This window comes from Prionailurus viverrinus, chromosome A1, assembly GCF_022837055.1.
Source record: "Prionailurus viverrinus isolate Anna chromosome A1, UM_Priviv_1.0, whole genome shotgun sequence".
Lineage (NCBI taxonomy): Eukaryota > Metazoa > Chordata > Mammalia > Carnivora > Felidae > Prionailurus > Prionailurus viverrinus.
The window spans coordinates 197225445-197250157 of record NC_062561.1 but is presented as its reverse complement, the minus strand read 5'-3'; the positions used below and the strand labels follow the sequence as shown (position 1 = coordinate 197250157).

General features: G+C 40.6%; 1 protein-coding gene across 2 annotated transcripts in view; it reads right to left on the bottom strand.

Annotated features, from left to right (window-relative positions):
• DCTN4 (dynactin subunit 4) overlaps window positions 1-12426 on the bottom strand; it is a 30895-nt gene extending 18469 nt beyond the window's left edge. The window contains exons 1-4 of one of the 2 annotated variants that reach the window (XM_047875620.1): window positions 12281-12426; window positions 9781-9851; window positions 7144-7322; window positions 1817-1860 (exon numbers count right to left, since the gene is read on the bottom strand). In XM_047875620.1, the coding sequence (XP_047731576.1) occupies window positions 1817-1860; window positions 7144-7322; window positions 9781-9851; window positions 12281-12415 (429 nt within the window). In that variant the 5' untranslated portion in view covers window positions 12416-12426. Of the gene's footprint in view, window positions 1-1816; window positions 1861-7143; window positions 7323-9780; window positions 9852-11195; window positions 11245-12280 lie in introns of those variants that run through there. The other variant, XM_047875630.1, reaches the window with a different exon arrangement.
• Window positions 12427-24713: the final 12287 nt, after the last annotated feature.

The following is a 24713-nucleotide window of genomic DNA, read 5'->3' as shown; positions in this document are numbered from 1 at the left end:
CTCTTGTGCCCAAGTCCACCCTTCCCCTCACCAGAGGCATCCACAATTATCAGCTTAGATAGCATTCTTACACACAGACATGGGTACAATAATATTACGATCTGCATACATTGAAACAAAAACCCCATGTATACATACGTAGCTTTCATAGGTCTGAAAACACTTTTAATATAGGAGAAATAAATTATAACTTTTTATTTGACTAGAAGTATTAGGAACTTTTCATCCAGTCAACAGATCTCATTGTTTTCAAGGCTGCATCTTATCGTGTAACACAGATATCTGTTAAGGTATTTAAGCACTTCCTATGATGCGACTTTAATGGCTTCCTGATATTCACTTTCAGTTCACCAGCAATTACTTCTTAGAAGCACTAACGTGATCTTGTCAGCACTTAGTTTAAAAACAGTTCAAAGCTTCTCAATCTCCCTGACTTGGTCCATGTGGTCCCACATGGTCCAACCCCACATTCTTCTGTCCATTTGTCTGATACTGTGCTGTGCTCTGGTCACACTCCCCTTCTTGTCTACAACTTGTTTTGCTTCTTCCACTTATAAGCTCCCTGTATGTGCTGTTTCTCTGCCTTGAATTCTTTCCCTTCTGTGCCTGTTTGTCCTCAGAGCTCAGCACAGTCCTCAGACATGGACTCAACTAGCTGAAATCTCCCTAATAAAGGTTCACAAGGGGCCCAGGTGGCTCAGTCAGTTGAGCATCTGACTCTTGGTTTCAGCTCAGGTCATGATCCCAGGGTCGTGGGATCAAGCCCTGACTAAGCATGGAGCCTGTTTTAGATTCTCTCTCTCTCTTTCCCTCTGCCCCTGTCCCCCGCTCTCGAAGATAAATAAAGATGAAAACAATTTCTTTAAGTGTTCACATGGCACAATTTCTTTCTCCTTCACATCACATATCACCCTTTCTCCTCTATCTGGGGATAATTTGATCAAGTTTTATTTCCCCATTGGACTTCAGCTCTATAAAGAAAGGGACCATGTATCCCTACTTGTTCAGCATGGTCCCTGGAACATGATAAGTGCTCAATAAATGTCTGGTCAACGAATATACATATCTTTGTGCATAAATGCAAGTATTTCCGTAGGTCACAGTTCATAAAGTAGATGCTGTTGAGAGCTCAAGAAATCTGTACTAATTTACACTAACAATAGGGTATGTGAAAGGTCCAATTCCTCACACTCTCATCCATGGTATTTCTAACTTTTGCTGATATCACAGGTGAGTGATTAGAAGTCACTGTTTAATGTACAGCCTGACCGTAAGTCCTTCATTTCACTAGCACGTCATCTTCTTTCTCATGTTTGAGTTTCCACGGCAACGAAATCAGCTCAGGTACCTCCCAAACAGATCAATTCACTTTAAACTGTTAAAGAATGCTCGAGTCGTGCTTCTATCAGCAACCACTGCTTCATCCAAGGGCATCTTATACGTGTGGTGTTTCTAGGAGTTCAGACATCTATATGTCCATGGTATTTCCAAGAGCATTTGAGAACAAACAGAACCTTAACTTAGTTGGCGGATACATGACAAACAGAAACAAACGCATACTATGTCCTTATTCTGATTCACAACCTGACCACAGAACTACAGCTACAGCTAGGTTTTTCTATGAACTTAAGTCACACTGGAAAACACAGCCATTGTGACTTAATGTCTTATGAGAAGCACTTTCTATGTGTAACAGACACCAAAAAACACATCACAGATTTCTAAGCATATGCCACATCCATAGTCCGTAACATGGAAGATCTTCAGCTTTCCCTCCATCTTTTTAGTTCATCCTCTCTGACGACACTTCACTCACCCGTTGCGTGTGAGGATTTTCGGGTTCCTGCCAACCACCACTAGCTGCAAGACAAAGGAACGTTAAACAAATTTTCATAATTTAATATTTACATTTTCATAAAAACCGGATCATCTGCAGGCCAAATAATGCAACTTAAACACATAAAATCACAGAACTTCTAACAGTCCTATAAATTATATAAACCAGGACACTCAGAACAAAATTTTCACTAAAAATAATGACGGTGATAAAGATAACCGCTCCCACCACAACTAACACATGCTTAGTTTCTGTGCCAGGTATTTGAAATGTATTACATACCCTTTTATACTCATAATAGCCCTCTGAGATGGGCATTCTTATTATCAGTCTCATTTTACAAATGAGGAAACTGAGGCTCAAAGTCACATAGATAGTAAGTGGTGAAGCTAGGATTCAAACTCAAGTAGTCTGATTCTTAAGACCCTGCTCTTACCTATAACACTGTGCAATCTGTATGTTCTATGACCTTGATTTAGAGAATTTCTTACATAAGAAATACACCACACAAATCATAATGGAAAAGATTATTCCAGAAAGTTAAAAGTAAAACCATAATGAATATAGCTGACCCCTGAACAACATGGGTTTGAACTGCATGGGTCTACTTATAAGTGGATTTTTTTCAATAAGTACAGTACAGTAATGTAAATGTATTTTTTTCTCATTTTTTCTCTAGCTTATTTTATTATAAGAATATATATGTATATAATACATATAACATGCAAAATATGTGTTAATCAACTATTTATGTTATCAGTAAGACTTCCAGTCAACAGTAAGCTATTAGTAGTTGTTTTGCTGGAGTAAAAAATTATAGCAGATTTTCGACGGCATGGGGGGGGGGGGCGGGTCAATATCTCTAATCTCTGCACTGTTCAAGAGTCAACTGTTACTGTGTATCTCAAAAAAGCTAACCAAAAAAAGCTGAAAAGCAAACTATAATGAGATACCACTTTACAACCATCAGTTTGGAAAAATCTGGAAGAAGTCCAACAATACTAGACCTGCCAACAATCTGGAGCAATGGGTAGTCTACCCTTGTTACTGGTGGGACCAAAGTTGGGAAGCCATTTTGGAGCGCTAAAGATGTACACAACTTAAGCAATTTTACTTTCAGTTATGTAGAGAAAACTTTACTCTTGTGACTCAGGAAGTATGTACAATGTTTCTAACAGCACTGTTGTCAAAATCCAAAAAATGAAAACAGCCTAAGTGTCCATCAGAAGAGACTGAGTGGGTAAACTGTGCTAAGTCATGCATAAATCAACTACATACCACGAACATAATGCTGACAGGGAAAAGTTGTAGCAGAATGCATGCAGTGTTTTTCCATTTGTTTCCAATTGAAAAACATTTGGCAGTGGCTACAGACATATATGGAGAAGTATAAAGACAGGCATGGGCACTGATAAACTCTAAATTCAGGACTGGGATGATTGCCTCTCTTTAGGAGGCAGAGGAAGGGGGATGCGGTATGGAAAGGCCTACACAAGGGCTTAAACTGTTTTGGTTCTGTTTAATTTCTGCAGCTGGAAGATAAATACACGAATGTGTATTATTTGTGTAACTAAAAATAACCTTTTTCCAAAACAAAAAGGATGCTTGTTGAAGGTGACACCATACCTTCTTGCAAGAAACTGCAACAATTAACATCCTTTAGTACAATATTTGTATTTTAAACGCTGCCTTACTTGAGACAAACATGAAAAACAATTATGCGAAAGCAATGTTTTAGTTGTAATATTTTGAAAACTCTGGATGTTTTTACCTAATTGCTTCTTTAGAACCGGTAATTTATTCTGAAGAGCAATTTGGGAAACATAACAATCTCATTTCTCTGCACTTTACAGACACAATGGCTTACTTACAAATAAACAAATAGTTCTAAAGTGGTTTCAGAGCTTCTCACACGCCAATGACATCATGAAAGAAAAAATGGTACTCTTTAAGAGCTCCTTAGTATTCAATTATCATTGTCAAGATACCCTAGAGAAGATAGATTTCTGAAGTAAACACAGGTTTTAAGTTCTGAAATATAAATTTTCCAACCCTAATGGCTCATAATCTAAAAAGCATAAAACATTCTCTACAGAGTAACACTGAGAAATCTATTTGGACTTCTGGGCGTTGTTTCTATAACTTGATAACAAGACACAAAATACAAATGTAGAAAAATACACTTCAACTCACTGGGGCATATGTACTATGCCACTGTGGGTTGTTTTTCATAATTAACTTAAATTTGTAAGCAAATTCAAACAACTTACTTGCCACACTGACATTAAAACACACACAAACGGGCGCCTAGGTGGCTCAGTTGGTTAAGCATCTGACTTCGGCTCAGGTCATGATCTCATGGTTCGTGAGATCAAGCCCCACATTGGGCTCTGTGCTGACAGTGCAGAACCTGCTTGGGTTGATTCTCTCTCTGTCTCTCTCTCTGCCCCTCCCAGACTCATACTCTTTCTCTCTCAAAATAAATAAATGTACTTAAAAAAAAAATACTCAAAAAAAAAAAACAAAAACAAAAAACCCCATGCAAATATTTACTAATGATCTAAAAAGATGCTATAGGAAGGATCTTTCTAACACAAATCACATTTCAGGAAATATCTATCCACCAATGAACATTCTTAAGGAACTAAAGATACACTTGTTAACTTTTGCTTTTGAGGAGTATTTTACCAACCTCATGTACAAAGTCAGAAAATAACCAAGAGCTCAAGCATTCTAAACGAAAAGAGCAAACACCACAGAGTCAAATCTTAAATTTGTAAGAACAGAGTTGAATCTAAAGAAACTTCATCCATATTTACTTCTAAAGTGTGTGAAAATCTGTAAGTCTTTAGTGCCCGGGTGCCTCAGTCGGTTAAGCATCCAACTCTTGACTTTGGCTCAGGTCCCATGATCTCACAGTTGTGAGACAAAGCCCTGCTTAGAGCCTGCTTAAGATTCTCTCTCCTTCACCCTCTGTGCCCCACTTCCCCCCCACATGCACACACACGTGCTTTCTCACACACAAAAAGTTTTTAAAGTCCATCTTCACTTTTGTTATGTCAACTGACATAATGAGTTTGTTATGGGCTTCCTCATAGACTAGTAAGCTGAAATTTTAATGAAAATCCCAAAATACAAATTTTTAACAAGTCTAAATCAAGTTTCAGAATTGAAATTTCATTCAATTTCAGAAATAAAAAGACAATGAGGAGTTAGCAATACTACTGTTTTTATAAAAACTAAATAGCAACTCAAGATTTTGAACTGACTGTACACAGTTTCTACTTTCTGGTGTTAACCATGGAGTACAGATGAAATGTAAAAATAAAGGAAGTTTCCTTTACTGAAAATAAGTGCAATCTCTGCTCTGAAATACTCAAATGATGGAGAGGTAATTAGGGCCTTAGGTCTTTAAAACCAACACAGTTTTTCTGTTTCACTGACAAACATTTTACATATGCACATTTGAGGATGTGTTTGAATGCTCCGGGATATTTGGATATGGAATTGGTGGGGAGAAGAATAAAAGCAATTTAATTTTAATAAATGGTGAAGGTGAAGCCCCTGGGTGGCTCAGTCAGTTAAGTGTCTGACTTTGGCTCAGGTCATGATCTCATGGTTTGTGGGTTCCAGCCCTGAGTCAGGCTCTGTGCTGACAGCTCAGAGCCTGGAGCCTGCTTCAGATTCTGTGTCTCCCTCTCTCTCTGCCCCTTCCTCTTCTCCATTCACACTCAGTCTCTCTCTAAGATAAACAAACATTAACAAAAAATCTTTAAGTTAAAATAAATGGTGAAGGAGATTTAAGAATACACTATCATGATGAGCACTGAATAATATATAGAATTGTTGAATCACTGTATTATATACCTGAAACTAATGTAATACTGTATGTTAACTGTACTGGAGTTAAATAAGTAAATAAAATGTCATTTATTTTGTTAAAATAAAAATAAATATAAACAGAGGTGCCTGGCTGGCTCAGTTGGAGGAACATGTGACTCTTTATCTCGGGGTTGTGAGTTCAAGCCTCATGTTGGGTACAGAGATCACTTAAATAAATACATTTTTTTAATAAAAATAAAAAGAAATAAATTTAATAAATGTTATCAAACTGCTCTCCAAGGCAGTAGTACATAAAATGACTATTCTCCCATATTCTTGCCAACCCTTGATATTAACAGATTTATTTTTTTTTTTTTTATAAAAAAATTTTTTTTCAACGTTTATTTATTTTTGGGACAGAGAGAGACAGAGCATGAACGGGGGAGGGGCAGAGAGAGAGGGAGACACAGAATCGGAAACAGGCTCCAAGCTCTGAGCCATCAGCCCAGAGCCCGACGCAGGGCTCGAACTCACGGACCGCGAGATCGTGACCTGGCTGAAGTCGGACGCTTAACCGACTGCACCACCCAGGCGCCCCGATATTAACAGATTTAAAAAGTTTGTCAAATCAATGAAGTTTTCATTTGCATTTCCCTGATTACTGATAAAGTTAAACATACCTTTGTGCATATTGACTTAAAAAATTTACCTCACCAAGTTGCGTGTGAAAACAAAAATCCAATCACCTGAACAACGAAAACTAAATGAAAAATTCAGACATTCAAAACAAAGTCTTTGTTCCCAAGAAATTCCTAATAGTGTTAAAAACACCTGAAAAACTCACATATACAGAATATTAATAGTACAAGGCATTTCATGATATTCAAAGAAAGAGTAGAAATAAAAAGAAAGTCCTAAAATGTTTCAAGGGTAAGGAAACACGAGGGATGGGACTTGTGAAAATAGAGAATCATTTTAACCCCACTGTGGGTCCTTCCATGCATACACTTTGGTTATTCATCATTTTTATTTCCACTTCTGAGAGCTGCTATTCTTATCCTTAGCCCAGTGTTTCTTTGGGGTCTCTTCCTTGATTTACAGGGGTTCTTTATTTTTGTTTATTTACCTTCAGTCTGTTATATATGATCCAAATATTTTTCTTAGTCTTGTTACTTTTATCTTTTAGATCTGTTCATGATGTCTTTCATCATCAGGAGTGTTTCTTTTTTATGAAGAGCATTAATATTTTGATTCTAAGAAAGTGTCAGATTTATCAATACTGTTTTACCAACTCTAAGAAAACTAAATAGCTTACCCAGTTTTAGATGAAACATCGTAGCCCACAAATGTGAGAATTTGGGAACATAAAAGATTTAGCTCGGAATTTAGCTCCTACCTTCCACAGGTAACAGAAATAATAATCTGTGGGCAATTATAGCACTGCCAATTTCACAAAATCTCATGCTGAAGTCCACCTGACTCACCCACAGATTTGTCTGCCATGCCTACATCTCTAGATGTCCAGCGACAAAATCCACAGGCCAGGTAATAGGCTTTCTTCATGGTGGTCTTGGCTGGGTCATCTGGAAGCTGTGTGGAAATGCTCGTTGCCCGAGTGGAGAGAGTGTGCATACAGCCGGGACAGTCAAAGCAGTTGGCACACCTATAACACAACAAACACAACTGTCCATTCATTTGACAAATATTTATCAAGCACCTGCTATGTGCCACACATTGTTCTAGGTGTTAGGAATTCAAGAGAGAACTATAAGGAAGGAGTGACCCTCAAACAATAAGAAATAAAAAAAGTATTAAGACCTTGTTTAGAAATTTTAAAAATAGGGGCACCTGGGTGGCTCAGTCGGATAAGGGTCCAACTTTAGCTCAGGTCATGATCTCGTGGTTCACGAGTTCGAACCCCACGTCAGGCTCTGTGCTGACAGCTCTGAGCCTGGAGCCTGCTTCAGATTCTGTGTCTCCCTCACTCTCTGCCCCTCCCCTGGCTCATGCTCTCTCTCTTTCTCATAAACAAATAAAAAACATTAAAAATTAAAAAAAAATTTAATATATTTTTATAATAATAATGTTCATTATTTTTTGTAAAAAATGCAATCAGCACCAAAGTTCCTGAAGAATTAGAGCCTAACCCAATCCTACTCCACAGAGGGTATCACTGTTAAACAGTCTGGGGTTAACTGTTTCAGACTCTTTTTAGGCTTGTACAGATCACGAAGATTTCTGACGAAGACAAATGTCACAGCTCATGCCTTGAGAGAGGAAGAGCAGTTGCACAATGGAAACCTGGGAGGCAACAATACAATAAGCTGTGAAACTGGGTTTGGAAAATAACTGCTTGTGTGCTGTGCCAGAACCGACCCAGCAACCAAACAGTGCCATCAAACTGCACTAGTTCAGAAACAGTGCATTTTCAGGGCTTTCTGTTCTCTCCTTAGGCACTACTCTTCCTAGTGCTCAGCCAATGTTTCCCCTCCAGGGGCCCCTGGGCCTTGCTGCTTTTAATTTTCACCATCTGAGATTATTAAGATTTCACTTCCACTCCTGGACTTGTTCTGAAGCTCTGCTCCATAACTCTAATTATGCGGTATTTTGCCATGTGGATAACATCCTCATATAAGGATAATAATAGTACCTGCCCACTGTTTACAGCTCACTGATATTTTGAGGATTAAATAAAAATTAATGTGTGGACAGCATACAAAAAACAGTGTCTGGATCATCAGGAGCTATTTCTTGGGTTCAGGAAGGATAAGTAATAGCGGTTTGCATCCATGGAGGTATACATGCTAAGCTAAAAACCAAATGGCACCCAGTAGCAACAAACATACCTACTACCCAGATCTTGGTTTTTAACACCAGTTTTCCAATAAAAGGAACCAGGACTCTTTAGAGAAAGAGACTTTAAACTCTTTAGACTAATTAGAGAAATGGCTAATTCAGGACTGAGGCAGAGTCCTGGGATGAGCCTGGATTATCTTGCAATACCAGAAAGTCAGAAAATGCTCAAACAAATGAACAACCTCCCAAACTCCCCGCCCATGCAATGGTGGGGGTGGTAAAAGCGTTATAGGAGTCTACAGAAGGAGCTCCAATGGCCAAAGCTGGAGGGAGGGAGGGAGGGAGGGAGGGAGGGAGGGAAGGAAGGAAGGAAGGAAGGAAGGAAGGAAGGAGTGAGTATTGCATTATATCCTAAGGTATATGAAATCAATATTCATGCTTTAAGTAAATGATTAGATAAATAAATAGGGGAGGAGAGAAAAATCTTCCATGCAAAAGAATTCCAAATAATTGGTGTAGATAACCCTCACAGAGGGGAAGCATAACTCCCCACGATTTGAGTGTTGACTGTAATAGTGGCTTTTCTTCCAAAGAGTGCAGTATAAAAAAGGAGAGAAAGAGTAACTCTACATCAGAGAAACCTGAAAAATACTAGCTCAAGCCAGGTGATCAAGGTTAACATCAACAGTAATAAGTCCTATTGATGGTATGTACCCCTGATGTGATGTAACAAAAAATGCACTTTACCTCTGTTGTCTTCCTCTCTATAACACATTTCCCCCGCTGACGAGAAAAACATCAAATTCAAATTCCGTTTGAAGCACATTCTACAAAATATCTTACCTGTACTCCTCAAAACCTTTAAGGTCATCAAAACCAAGAAAAGTTTAAGAAAGTGTCACAGCAAGAGGAGCCTAAGGAGACATCACTATTAAATATAATGTGGGTATCCTAAATAGAATCCTGGAACATAAAAAGGAGATTAGGGAAAAACTGAGGCAACCTGAATAAAATATAGCATTTATTTAATAATAAAGTACCAATGCTGTTCATTAATTTGAAGGAAATACACCATATAATGCAAGACATTAACAATAGGGGAGTCTGTGTATGAAGTAATAGAATTCTCTGTACCATCTTCACAATACTTCTTAAGTCTAAAACTGTCCTAAAATAGAAAATTAATTTAAAAAATCAAAGGACATTTCATCTTTAGCAAAGGTGATGCTAAAAAATGAAAATCAGCTAGTTAAAAATGAGAGTTAATTCCATGTGTTTTATTCAAAAAATAGTTGAGGAAAAAAAAAAAAGGATCCCAGTCTCACCTATTCTTTTTTAGTTTGGCTTCAGCCGATGGCATATTTTCTAAGCAACTGGGACAATAATGGGAGTCCACCTAGAAAGAAACAAGAAATAAAAAATCAGAGAAAAAGGCACTCGGTCTAGCTTGTATATATGTCTACGCCAAATAGTGAATTCTAAAATATACTGCAGTGGCGAGTGAGAAACCACTGATCTGCCAAAGAATCTAGACTGTTTTCAGCTTAGGGTTTATTCTTCAACCAAGTTTTTTCTTAGCCTCTGGATTTCCTAAAACCCTTCCATTTTTCCTTTCTGCTCTTTCCTGCTCCCTTTCATCAGGGTATCATGTATGAGATGTGTTAAAAGTTGTCTTTGTAAAAGAAGAACTCTATGATGATCTAAGGAACAGATTAATGAAATAAAATAACCCAATTTGTGAAGCTGTGATCAAATATCCTTCCATCTTTCTTAGCTTTAATGGACTGTAATAACTTGACCACACTTAAATTGTTAAGGAAGACTTAAAAGTTTTCTCCTTACTGAAGTATTACACATTTGCAGAAGTATAGATTAACATTTACAAAATCAGCTAGAGCCAACTATGGAAATATTTAAATGGCAAATTAAACTACTAAGCTAGCAAGATAGTCTTATTGTGTTTAACTCAAAAACACAGTAGAAAATTAAATTCATTGTATTTTTTAAGGTCTGAATAATAATTTTCTTTAATGTAGGTAGATCCTGTTTGACAATTCTAGTAACCCTAATCACCTTCAGATGTAAACACAGATTTATTTGAATATCAATATGATGATAGAAATTGGCTTCTTCTTTCATCATCTGCTATACACAGGACTACCTTTGAAAAAATAAAGGTGCTGCTTAAATAATCTCCAAGAACATACAGTATTGCTAACTAATATTTACACTTATTCATCATAAAAGGCAAACTATAATTTGTTCCTTCCTGTGGCTCTTTTCAAATTACGCCCGTCCCTTCACATGCAGATCCAATCTCAGGTTCTCGCCAAGAATTTTCTGGGTTCCTCCACCCCTCACTAGCCTCATCCTTCTCCAAACCCCAAACGCCCAGGTACACACCAGTCTGTCTGTAAAAGTTGTGGTCACAGACTCTCTAACAGATCCTTAGAAATCATGGAGACTGATCTCTCTAATGACCACCAAACAAGACTCTAATCCAATAAATTCTGGAGGTGAAGCTGGAATAGGAAACATCTAAAAGACAAAGGACCCGCTGAAGAGATATACACAGATAAAATACTAATGGAGAAAAAAAATACAAGAACTATTGCGTATATAATATGGCATGGATTTTTCTCTCGTATTATTTAACTGCTTTCTCTGACAATTCTTAATACTATGAAAAATACACCCAACAAGATAATTATTATTAATAATAATGTGTAAAATGGCTTACAGTATAGGACACGTTTTCAAATGCACTTTTAACAGTCCAGGGATCTTCAATGAAGTTCTCTGAATCGGGTTTCAAATCCTGATTTGAAAGCCTGCAGACTTTCAAATCCTGATCTTCCCTGCCACCCCCAAATTTTTGGCTGTGTGATGTAGGGCAAACATTGTGCCTCTTGCTCTAACTACAAAATAGTTTTTTAAAAAGGTATTCATTCTATTGGCCTTAGGTAAACCACACAGCATACAGAAAGCACTGAATAAACAGTAACTGTTACCAGTAGCTTTTCCTTAACCAGACCATGAATCACTCAACAGCAGGATTTATGTCTTACTCGTCTTTTAATTTCCGAAGGTTACTAAACGAATAACAAGATGTGCCAAATGGTGCAGAAGTTTGGGAATTTTATTTGATAATTTTAAAAAATGGGGTAGGTCTTTTACGTTCTGAGGAATCCCACTTCCAACCCCACTTGCGCCTGCGAAGGCCAGCACCATTCCCTCTGGAGAAGCGCCATGAATAGAACCCTTTGAGCTTCTTACACGACAGACCTTATTCTAAGCGCTTTTCACTCAATTTGCCCCAACCCAACCTCTTCCTTGCTGCAGACCTAGGCATGAGCCAGAACACAGCCCGGACAGACAGAGGAAGGCCCAGTTTCTGGCCAGAGTAGGAGCAGAACTTCCAGGATGGGAGGAGCATGAATGAGAATGCCTGCGGGCTCCACCCGGTATCAATCAGGAAAGACTGTATCTTGCCCCTCAAGTAGCCTGAATAAGCACCTTTACACCTTCCTCCCCAACCCACCCAATTACCAACCCACTCCCAGGAGACGGCCAGGGTCCCCAAAGTCAAGTCTATCCAATCAAAGGGTGCTCTAGAACCAAAAGATCAGCTCAGCCCCACCCAAGGCCGCTCCTTCTTTCCAAACGACAAATTACAAGCAAATTAAATCGCAAGCAAATTTGAGCGACAGAAGACACAGCCAATCACCAAGCTAGGAAATAACTACCCGCCAGTCGCGGTGACTAGGACGAACCCTTCTCCCCTCCCCCAACACACACACACACTTCATGGGACGACTGCGTTACCTCGTGAGACACACATTCCAGCGACCTCAGCTCGCTACAATAGCGGCAGAAATAAAGCTGCGAGAGCGGGGCCCGAACCTTCTTTTCTCCCTGGACTAGGTACAGAACCCGCTCCGATTGCAGCAGGGACGCCATCTTGGAGGGGGAGGAGCCAACGACGCTCTCGCCGCGTCACGTGACCCAAGAGCCTGCGTTTTCCACGCCGCTTTTCCTACGTCTTTCGTAGGAGACTGCGTAAGGTTTCCGAACTAGAGGGGGCCTGGCGCTCGGCGAAAGTGCGCGTGCGCAGCTGGGAATCCCCGTTTCTCCCCCAGCGTTTCAGTGGGCGTTTGCTGCCCGGACGAAGTCTGACCTTTCGGTCATTAGGTACACAATCACAGGTCAAATCCACACTGGCCCGGTGCTCTCCTTTTCCTTGTTTCTCCAGAAGGAAAGGATGCTCTTTTGTTTAATTTACAACCGCCTCTCCTGCCCTCACCTTCCAGACCTACTTCCAGAAGGTAGATGGAAGATCTCAGGGACAGAGCGCTTTCGGAACCGGAAGGTTAAGAGTCACACCACACCTGCCACTGACCTGTAGGAAATCTTCATAGACATTATCTCGTTGGAAATTTCCTAGACTGTGAGCTCCTCCACACAGAAACCATTTCTCATTCATTTCCAGGTTTCGAATACTTAGAATTAGGACTAATTCTACATTGGGGGCGTTCTACAAGTATTACTAGTGAAGGAATTAAATCAATGAATGAACATTATTGCTAGGTGTCGGCTACATTTTTTTTCTAATACGTAAACTAAGGTTTATTTTATGTAAAATGACCACTTAGAACTGGCCTAGCAGAGACTGGAACCCAGGTTACCTGCCACCAGTTGCGTGCTTTTCTCGTTGCGCTGTTGTATTATTTGTCTGACATTAGAGTTGGTGACTGAGAAGAAATGGAACTGAATATTAATATTAGCTAACGTCTATTGAACACTTATTGAGTACAAGACGCTATGAAAAGATTACGTACATTGTCTCGTTTAATTTTCCCCCAAATTCCAAAAGCCAGGTACCATCATTTGTATTGGGAATGATGGGAAACTGAGGCTCAGAAAATTGAAACCACTTGTCTAAGATTTCAAAAATAGCAGCGGAACTCTGTTCTGTCTGACTCCAGAGCTTGCATGCATCACTCCTGTGCATACTGCCTCCAGCATATTTTCTTTCTTTTTTTCCAGCTTTACTGATGTATAATTGACAATTTAAAATGGTATATAGTTAAGGTGTACACCTTGATGATTTGATACACATTGTGAAATAATAAACTCAAACAGTCTAATTAACATATCCATCACCTCATATAATTACCATTTTCTTTCTTTTCTTTTTTTCTGATGAGAACACTTAAGATCGACCCTTTTGGCAAATTTCAAGGATATAATATACAGTATTAGCTATGGTCACATTGTTATACATTAGGTGTCCAGAAGTTAATTCGCCTTGCATAACTGCAACTTTGTACCCCCTTGGCCAACATTTCTTCATTTCCTCCTTTCCCCAGCCATTGACAACAACCATTCTCTCTGCTTCTATAAGTCTGGCTTTGAGAATCCATACATAAGTGAGATCATGCAATATTTGTCTTCCTGGGTCTGGCTTATTTCACATAGTATAATGTCCTCCAGGTTCATCTGTGTTGCTACAAATGGCAGGATACCTATATTTATATTATATTTATATTACAGTTATTATATTGTATTGTGCATATATTTATATATCACATTTTCTTTATTCATCTGTTGGCATTTATGTTGTTTCCATATCTTGGCTATTGTGAATAATGCTGAAATGATCATGGGAATGCAGCTATCTCTTTAAGATTCTGATTTCATTTCTTTTGACTATATGCCCGGAAGTGGGATTGCTGGATCATAAGATAGATCTATTGTTAATTTTTGAAGAACCTCCATACTGCTTTGCATAGTGGCTGTACCAGTTTACATTCCCACACAATGTATGACAGTTCTCTTTTCTCCACATCCTGACAACCCTGGTTATCTTGTATCTGATAACAGCCATTCTAACAAGTGTGAAGTGATATGTCATTGTGGTTTGATTTGCATTTCCCTGATTATGAGTGATGTTAAGCACCTTTTCATATATCTGGTTGTCATTTGTATGTTTTCTAGATATATCTGACTTATCTATAGACATATAGACATATCTATTCAGGTCCTTTGCAGATTTTTAAATTGGAGTATTTATTTATTTTGCTATGTAGTTTGCATATTAACCCCTTATCAACTATATGATTTGCAAGTATTTTCTTCCATTCTGTAGGTTGCCTTTTCATTCTGTTGATTGTTTCCTTTGCTATGTAGAAGGTTTTTAGTTTGATGGAATCCCTTTTGTCTATTTTTGCTCTTGTTGCCTGTGCTTTTGGGGTCATATCCAAGAAATCATCGTCCAGACCAATATCAAGAAGGTTTTCCCCTATGTTTACTTCTGATAGTTTTATGGCTTCAGGTTTTCTGTTTAGGTCTCCTATCTATTTTGAGTTGATTTTTTATATGATTTCATTCTTTTGCATGTGGATATCCAATTTTCCCAACATCATTTATTGTGTCCTTGGCACCCTCGTCGAAGATTGGTTAACTGTTGATGTGTGAATTCATTTTTGGGCTCTCTATTCTGTTCCATTGGTTTATATGTTTGTGTTTATGCCTGTTTTGATTACTGTAGCTTGTAACATATTTTAAATCAAGATCTGTGATGCCTCTTCCTTTGTTCTCTTTGCTCAAAAAGGAGTCTTTTGTGATTCCATATGAATTTTAGGGTTGTTTTTTCTATTTCTGTAAAGAATGAATTTGGGATTTTGATAGGAATGGCATTGAATCAGTAGATCACTTTGAATGGTATGGACATTGCAACAATATTAATTCTTCTAGTACATGAACACAGGATGTGTTTCCATTTATGAGTATTTTCTTTAATTTCTTTCATCAATGTTGTATAATTTTCAGTGTACAAATCTTTCATCTCTTTGGTTAAGTTTAAGTATTTTATTTATTTTTTTGCAATTGTGAGATTGTCTTTTTAATTTCCTTGTCAGATAGCTCATTATTAGTGTATAGAAACACTATTGATTTTTATATGTTGACTTTGTATCCATCAACTTTGCTGAATTTATTAGTTCCAACAGCTTTTTTTTGAGTCTTCAGAGTTTTCTACATATAATGATGTTATCTACAAACATAGATAATTTTACTTCTTCCCTTCTAATTTAGATGCCTTTTGTTTATTTTTCTTGTCTAATTACTCCAGCTAGGACTTCAAGTACTATGTGGGATAGAAGTTATGAAAGTGAGCATCCTTGCCTTGTACCAGATCTAAGAAGGAAAGCTTTTAAGTTTTTCCCTTATTTGTGGACTTTTCATATATGGCCTTTATTATGTTGAGGTAAGTTCCTTCTATACTCATTTTGCTGAGAGTTTTAATAATGAATGGATCTGAACTTTGTCAAATACCTTTTCTGTGTCTATTTATGATCGTGTGGTTTCTTTCATTTTTTTCATTGTGTTGTATCGCATTGATTGATTTGTATACATTGAACCATCCTTGCATCCCAGGGATAGATCCCAATTGGTCATGGTGTATGATCCTTTTAATGTGTTATTGAATTTAGTTTGTTTGAAGATTTTTATATCTATATTCATCAGGGATATTGGCCTGTAGTTTTCTTTTCCTGTGGTGTCTTTGTCTGTTTTTGTAATCAGGGTGATGCTGGCCTCGTGAAAAGAATTTGGGAGTGGTTCCTCTCCTGTTCTTAAAAGATTTTAAAGAGGAGGGGTGCCTGGGTGGTTCAGTCGTTGAGTGTCTGACTTTGACTTAGGTCATGATCTCGCAGTTCGTGGGTTTGGGCCCTGCATCAGGCTCTGTGCTGACAGCATAGAGCCTGGAGCCTGCTTCGAATTCTGTGTCTCCTTCTCTCTCTGCTCCTCCCCTGCTCATGCCCTGTCTCTCTCTCTCCTTCAAAAATAAATTTAAAAACATTAAAAAAAAAGAATTTAAAAAGGATTGGTATTAATTTTTCTTTGAACATTTGGTAGAATTCACCAGTGAAACCGTCTGGTCCTGGGCTTTTCTTATTGGAAAGTTTTGATTACTGATTCAGTCTCCTTATTTGTTATGGGTCTGTTCAGGCTTTCTATTTCTTCTTGATTCCATTTTAGTAGGTTGTATATTTCTAGGAATTTACCCATTTACCTAGGTTACCTAGTTTTTTGGCATAAAATTGTTCATAATAACCCTATATGACCTTTTATTTCTCAGGCACCCATTGTAATGTGTTTGCTTTCATTTATGACTTTACTTGAGTCTTTTCAATTATCGTCTTAATCTACTAAGGGTTTGTTAGTGGTATTTATCTTTAAAAAAGAAAGAAAGAAAGAAAGAAAGCTCTGCCTTTCTGTCTGGCAGCAGCCATGAGCTCAAAGGTAAGCCAAGATGGGCACTTACAAGTACATCCAGGGGCTGGAGGAAGAAGCAGTCTGGTGTAATGTGCTTTCTTCTCAGGGTGCACTGCTGTCTGTATCTCCAGCTCCCTGTGCTCCACAGGGCCCCCCACCCAACCTGGCCCGACAAAGCGTACAGACTGGGGTACAAGGCCAAGCAAGGTTATGTTATATATTGGATTCATGTGCAACATGGTGGCTGCAAACACCCAGTTCCTAAGGGTGCTGCTACCTATGGCAATCCTGTCCATCATGATGTCCACCAGCTAAAGTTTGCCCGAAGCCTTCAGTCTGTTGCAGAGGAGCAAGCTGGACGCCACTGTGGGGCTCTGAGAGTCTTGAATTCTTACTGGATTGGCGAAGATTCCACATACAAATTCTTTGAGATTATCCTTATTGATCTGTTCCATAAAGCCGTCGGAAAAAATCCTGACACCCAGACCACAAGCACAGGGAGATGTGAGGGCTGACATCTGCAGGCCACAAGAGCCATGGCCTTGAAAAGGGTCACAAGTTCCCCCATACTATTGGTGGTTCTGGCTGTGTGACTCAGAGAAGACCCAACACTCTCCAGCTCCACTGTTACCACTAATACACGTAATGTTTGTAAAATTCTTACCAAATAATTTAGGACAGTAAAAAAAAAAAAATAGCTCTTACTTTTGTTGACTTTTTTCCTATTATTTTATTCTCTATTTGATTTAGTTCTACTCTGATATTTATTATTTCTTTTCTTCTGCTAACTTTGGGCTTAGTTTGTGCTTCTTCTTTTAGCTCCTTGAAAGTGTAAAGTTAGGTTTTTTATTTGAGATCTTTCTTCTTGTTTAATATAAGCATTTATTGCTATGTACTTAACTTTTGGTACTGCTTTTTCTGCATCTCATAACTTTTAGTATGCTATATTTTCATTTTCCTTTGTCTCAAGATACTTTTAAAATCCCCTCTTGATTTCCTCTGTGACCCAGTGGTTGTTCAAGTGTGTTGTTTACTTCCCACGTATTTCTGATTTTCCCATTCTCTTGCCGTTACTAATTTCTAGGTTCATTCCATTGTGTTCAGAGAAGATATTTGGAATGATTTTGATCTTCTTAATTTAAAAAAATTTTTTAACATTTATTTATTTGTAAAAGAGAGAGAGAGAGACAGAGAGAGACAGAGACAGAGAGAGACAGAGCGCCAGTGGGGGAGGGGCAGAGAGAGACGGAAACACAGAACCTGAAGCAGGCCCCAGGCCGTCAGCACAGAGCCCGATGTGGGGCTCAAACTCATGGATTGCGAGCTCATGACCTGAGCCAAAGTTGGACGCTTAACTGACTGAACCACCCAGGAGCCCCTGATCTTCTTAATTTTGAAGGCTAATTTTGTGGCCTAACATGTGATCTGTCCTGGAGGAAAACCCCCGTGTGCTTGAGAATTAGACATTTTCTATGGCTGTTAGGTGGGATGTTCAGTTAACATCTGTTAGGTCCATTTGGCCTATCGTGTTGTTCAAGTCAACTGTTCCTTTATTGTTTTCTGTCTGGATATTCTATTCATTATGGTAAGTAGAGCATTGAAGTCCCTTGTTGTACCATCAATTTCTGTTTTCAGATCTGTCAGTATTTGCTTTACACATTTAGGTGTTCTGTCTACCGTATTTTTTACTATGATGATGTTAGTAGTATCTTACAGGGAATATAGTGCTTTTTGATTTATACAGTGTTCTCCTATATGTTATCTCAGAGGTTGTGTCCCATTTTAACAATTTAAGCCTAAAAGTCAGTAAATTCCATTTACTCTGACCTCTTATTCACCAAGCAATAGTTTCATGGGTGGACTCTGCCCATGAAGGAAGAACATGTATTTCTTCCTGTTAATGAATTCCTTGGCTTTATGGCTTATAACCTAGTCTCTGCTGAGTGTTAATCGCTTTTGCTGGACTAAACTCCTCTGGTAAAATCAAGTCCCAGAGACTACAGGTAGAGGGAGGCTACAGACCTAAGCTGACTCCATGTGAAACACTTTTTGGAGCAGTGGTTTCAAACAATTCAGTTCAATGGGCAATTATTTTGTCCCTTTGTGACAGGAATTAGGGAGGGAAGCAGAGATAAAGGAGACAATTACTGCCCCCAAAGGGCTCAGAGTCTAGGCCCCAGGGCAGTGTTTCTCAAGTGTGGACCTGGGTCACCTACACTAGAATTACCTGAGAATTACCACTATAAATGAGGATTCCAGGCCCTTATCAAGACCCAAATTAGAATTTGGGGGGCAGGGCCCAGAAATCTAAATCTTTATTAAGCTTCCAGCTGAATCTCATGCCCACAAATTTGGAGAACCACTGTGGTTTGATAATCACTTGTTTAATTTTCTATCTTTGGCCCCAAGACTGAGCATGGTGGGCCTTGTCTCTGCTGCCTTGTGACCATTGCCTAGCAGGGTATCAGATAGTCTCTGCCCACTGTGCTATGGAATATGGAAAGTCTCCAATGACAGAAACAGAAAGCATTCTGCCTCTTTTTTTTATTATTATTTTTTACGTTTTATTTATTGTATTGTATTTTTTTAATATAATTTATTGTCCAGTTGGCTAACATACAGTGTATATATACAGTGTGCTCTTGGTTTTGGGGCAGATTCCCATGATTCATTGCTTACATACAGTACCCAGTGCTCATCTCAACAAGTGCCTTCCTCAATGCTCATCGCCCTTTTCCCCTCTCCCCTGTCTCCCCCTCCCCCCTCCCCTGCCCCGCCCCCAGCAACCCTCAGTTTCTATCTATCTCTTGGTAGGACTCTCTCCCCACCTTCAGGGGGATGGATTCTATTCTCCATGATTCCAGTTCCACAGAGCCCTACCTGTCAGACTTTGAAAATTAGACCTCACTGTGAAGATCTGTCTTCCAGTGCCAACTCCAGTCACCAGGCTCAGGTCCTCCCCAAGCCTTTTTACTTTTAACTGTGATTACTACATGAACACCTTCTTGAAATCCCTCTGGGAATCCACTTGGCAAACCTGGAAGTGTGAAGGAGTTAACATTTTATGGGACAATTGTTCACCAACCTAGGTGGGAACCTATCAATATATGTCCCCCTCTCCCTTCTCCCAGACATTCTCAGTGTGACGTTAGGGGGTACCAGCAAGATCGAGCCCTAGTTGCATGCAGTAATGCCCAGCTTGATGATGTGCCCTTGTATTGACCTTTCTTCCAACTGGTTGACTTTTCCTGGCTCCCTGCCTGCAAGCTCTCATTTTGGTCTCTCTGCTAAGGGAAGCTGAGGCTAAGATAGGGACCCAAAAGTTGAGCTGCTGTCTAACTGGTAACCATATTTAATAATTATTGGTGGGGTGCCTGGGTGGCTCAGTCCGTTAAACCTCTGACTTCAGCTCAGGTCATGATCTCACAGTTCATGAGTTCTAGCCCCACGTCGGGCTCTGCGCTGACAGCTTGGAGCCTGGAGCCTGCTTCAGATTCTGTGCCTCCCTCTCTCTCTGCTCCTCCCTCACTCATGCTCTGTCTCTGTCTCTGAGAAATGAATAAACCTTAAAAAAGAAATTTAAAAAAAATTATTGGCAATGAGCTCTTGTGAAGAGACCAGACCAATGTATATTCTCACAGTAAGTATCCAAGGCTCCCAATTCCCCATTGTTCTGCTAACATGGAATATTATCAAATATGGGTGAATAGTTTTGCACTTTCTAGCTATGTGATCTTGAAAAAGCCATTTCCACCTCTGAGTCTCATTTCATAACACATAGAATGGGGAAAAATAATTCCTGTCTTGGTGAAAATAGAAAAAAACCCCACAGCTATAAAAGCACTTTGTGAGCCATGAAGTACTAGGCACATGTAAGAAATGGCCCCTAATTATCCCATGAATGAAAAACCCAAAGGGGTTTTCATTTCTCTAAAGAATCCTTCAGAGTAAATCCACAATAACAACTAAAAAAAACTGAAGTCAGTCACACTTTGGTCAAATGAGGTCTTGCGGAGAGGGCTGAAATTGAGCTCCCACATCAAAGGCTCAGGCTCCTCTACAGTTTAAGAATCCTGGCTGGCTGGGCACCTGGGAGGCTCAGTCAGTTGGGTGTCTGACTTTGTCTCAGCTCATTATCTCACAGTTTGTGGGTTCGAGCCCTGCATCAGGCTCACTGCATTCAGTACAGAGCCCGCTTTGGAGCCTCTGTCCCCGTCTCTCTTTGCCCCCCGCCCCCAACTCCCCTGCTCACATGCTCTCTAAAAAATAAGCCAAACCTTTAAAAAGATGCCAAGATGTGACAAGTATTATGCTAGAATATCAAAATTATTAAAAAACAAAACAAAACAATCCCGGCAGGCTACTCTGACCCGTGCTGGCCATCTGCCTGGGCCAACTTTCTCGTTTTGGTTTCTTGCTGGAAAAGTGCATTAATCACAGCTTTCCCTGCATTGAATCTGCACACTCATCTAAAAGTCATAGTAAGTAAACAGAAGGGGAAGAAGAAAAAAAGCCGCTGTTTCATCAGACCCCTCCTGGCCCTTCCGAGGGGCCCTGCCCAGGAAATGTGATGGTAGTGCTGGCCTCTGCATATTTCCCAAGTGTAAACATAGCAGAGGACTGCAGCTATGGCTTCATTCTGGGAAACTGTCCACAGACTGGACTTTGAACGTTTTTACAGAGCTCCTTACCTTTCCACATATCCCGACCTCTGTTACTGTAGCTATGCCCTTACTCTCATGTAAGTGCCCCAGCCCAAAACCTCGGTGCTTCCTGGGTGGCTCTTCCCTTTGGATTCTACCTCCCAAATAACTCATCCACCTGTCTCTCTTCGTCCTCATAGCCACCACCTTCATTCAGTTTTACAATCTTTCTCTTGGATGTACCGTAGCTTCTTTTTTTTTTTTTTTTAATTTTTTTTTTTCAACGTTTATTTATTTTCGGGACAGAGAGAGACAGAGCATGAATGGGGGAGGGGCAGAGAGAGAGGGAGACACAGAGTCGGAAACAGGCTCCAGGCTCTGAGCCATCAGCCCAGAGCCCGACGCGGGGCTCGAACTCGCGGACCGCGAGATCGTGACCTGGCTGAAGTTGGATGTACCGTAGCTTCTTGACTGCTCCTTGGTTGGCTCTTCGTGTTGAGCCAGAGTGATGTTTCTGAAAGCCGTATTTTGATCTTGATCCTTTTTTTGTGGTGGTCCCGCTTTCTCCAGTGACTCTCCAACACTTAGCAACAGGAGACTCCCCCAGACTCTTGGGATAGTGATAAGGTCCCCCAGGCTCCGGGGCTTGCCTACCTCTTCAGCCCCACCTTCCAAACATCTCCCACTTGCTCTCAAGGCCACCAACAAGAATGTGCAGTGTCCTTGTTTGCCTTCATGTCTGTGTACATGCAGTTCCATCAGCCCGGAATACCCTTTATCTGCCTGCCACCTCGAGGTTAATTTCCTCAGTGGAACCTTGTCTGAAACTACAAAGAGGGACTTGGACACACTTGCCTTCGTCCCACAGCTGTGTCCTGTTAGAGCAACTGACACACTGCATTGCCTTTGTCTTTTAACAAGTCTATCTTCCTTTCCAGACCGTGGCCTGGAAGAGGGCCTGGCCGAGAGTAGGGACTCAGAAAATTTTGTTTGATGACATACATCTGGGACTATGTGTTATGTGCACAGATTGCTAAATCTGCTCACATTACCTGATTGGTGTTGTTCACAAGTCACCTAACATATATACCGCAAGCCTATCAGGCAGACGCTCTAGCTATTAACTCAGTCTTACAGGTAAGGAAACAGGTTCAGAGAAGTTAAGGACCTTGCCCGAGGTCTTGCTAATAGGAAGTGGATGAACTCAGGTCATCTGACTCCATACTTTACCGTCTTACAGTTGACACTACAGCCCATGGGTTGGCAAACTTGTTCTGTAAAGGGCCAGATAGCAAATATCTCCAGGCCTTGCAGGCCAAGAGGCAAAATCAAGGATATTATATAGCTAAATAACAAGAGAGAAAACCTCTATTCCATCTCTCTGTATTGCCCCCTGCAGGATGGTGGGCACACGTTGCCCCAAGTTGAAGACCTTCTCCCAGCGAAGAGGGAGAAAGGCCAGTGACAAGGGGGTGCGGTAAAGGGGGACAGGAGAGAGAGGCCACCACCACGGTCAGTTTAACTTTCTTCCCTAGTGACCTTTGTTTGGGTGCCTTCACCTCCCAAGAGAGCCTGCCCACCTCAGCTAGGACAGACTGAGAATTCTGTGCTCAGTGACTGGCAATCACTGGGAACAGAATCCCCAGGGTGCAGATAGTTAGCAGCATGGGCCCTGGACAGCAGCAAGGCCCAGGCACCGGCCTGGGAGGCAGCCCTTGGAGCAGTGAGAAAATGAGGAGCACAGGAGGACACCTGGTTTGGTTTCCAAGGCTTGCCATGCCAACCTGCTTCAGCGGTGTCTGCACCATTGCATTCCCAGCAATGGGCAGTAGCCATGGGTTGGAGTTTGCTGGCCCCTGGTGACGATTCAGAATCATCACATACTAGAAAGACCCTACTTCAATCCCTGCATTTTTCAGGCGGTGAAAATGAAGTCCAGAGAGTCAAAGAAATATGCCACAGAATTTCTGACTCCTTTTGCCATATTCTGTTTTCTCATTCCACGAATGCCCTTCCCTGCTTCATACCTCATCAGTTAATTCGTATCTACAGCTGAGTAAGAAACCAGTCACTCTAACAACACTTAAAAAAGAAGAAGAAAGCAAGCAAATGCAGGCGTCAGTGGAATGCTAATGGATAGCCTGTTCAAGTTTGCCCTGGAAATTTGCTGGGATTGCACCCTTCCCATCGGAGGCAGTACATTTCCCACCTCTAGAGTGCTCTCCCCTCGCCCCCCCCTGCCCCCCACCCCGGAGAATTTCCCAAGCACACCTCAAGCCAAAGCAAAGCCTGTCCCCCTCACTCTCCCTTCTCTGGGCTTAGTAGACCAACAGAAAGCTGATGTCAGTTCTGCGGCACCAGGGAACACTTCCTCTGTGCTCTCCTAAGGATGCGGAGACGGGAGCAGGGTGTCCTCTTTCAGCCAGAGGATCCACAGGGCGACCTCGGGTTAACCACTGCAGCTGTTACCCAACTGCTGCCGCTGCTTAAGGCAGACCTCTGGCCTCTCAAGTGCTGGCTCGCAAGGGACAGCTCATGGCCGTGCCTTCCGCTCATATCCTCCTTCTCTGGCTTGTTTGCCCACTCACCCTTGGGGACTCACAATTAGCTCAAGAGACGCAGCCCTCAGGGAAATAAGGGTAAAATCATGGAACGGTAGGCCAGAAGTGACCTTAAAGAGTAACTAGACCACTCTCCTTATTGTAAAGATGAACTACAGCCAGCCCAGAAAAGGGAAGGGATTCGTTAAGACCACAGAGGAAGTTAGATGTGAAGCCAGGGTTTGAACACATGTCCTCATTTCAAGGTTATTGCCTTCACTACACTTGGCTGGACCTGCATCTCTACACAATTCACCACCGCCCTGCAAGCCTGGCTTCTAGAAGACCACCAGTGTATTGATTGTGGATTTGAATAAAATGAAATTGAATATTGAGTTCCTGCCTAACTGGTGCCTGACACAGAGCAGGCGCTCAATAAGCATGTGCTGAATGGATGAATACTACCTTAAACTATCTGGAATTTGCTGGCAGACGGAAGTCCACAAATAAAAAAAAAAAAAAAACTTCCCTTTTGATCTTTAAGCAATTCCTTCTTTCAGAAGGAAATGGGGGAAGGGAGGCAAGTTGCAATTTTAGATAGAGTGGTCAGGGTAGGCCTCGTGAGAAGGTAGGATTTGAGCAGATATTTGAAGGAGGTGGGGAGTAGGCTGGTGGCTATCTGACTCTTCCAAGCAGAGGCTAGCAAAGTCTCTAAGGCCTGACTAAGGATAAGCAAGGAAGCAGAGGGGCTGTTAAGGAGTGAGCAAGGGGAGAAGTTTCGGAGATGAAGTCCCAGAG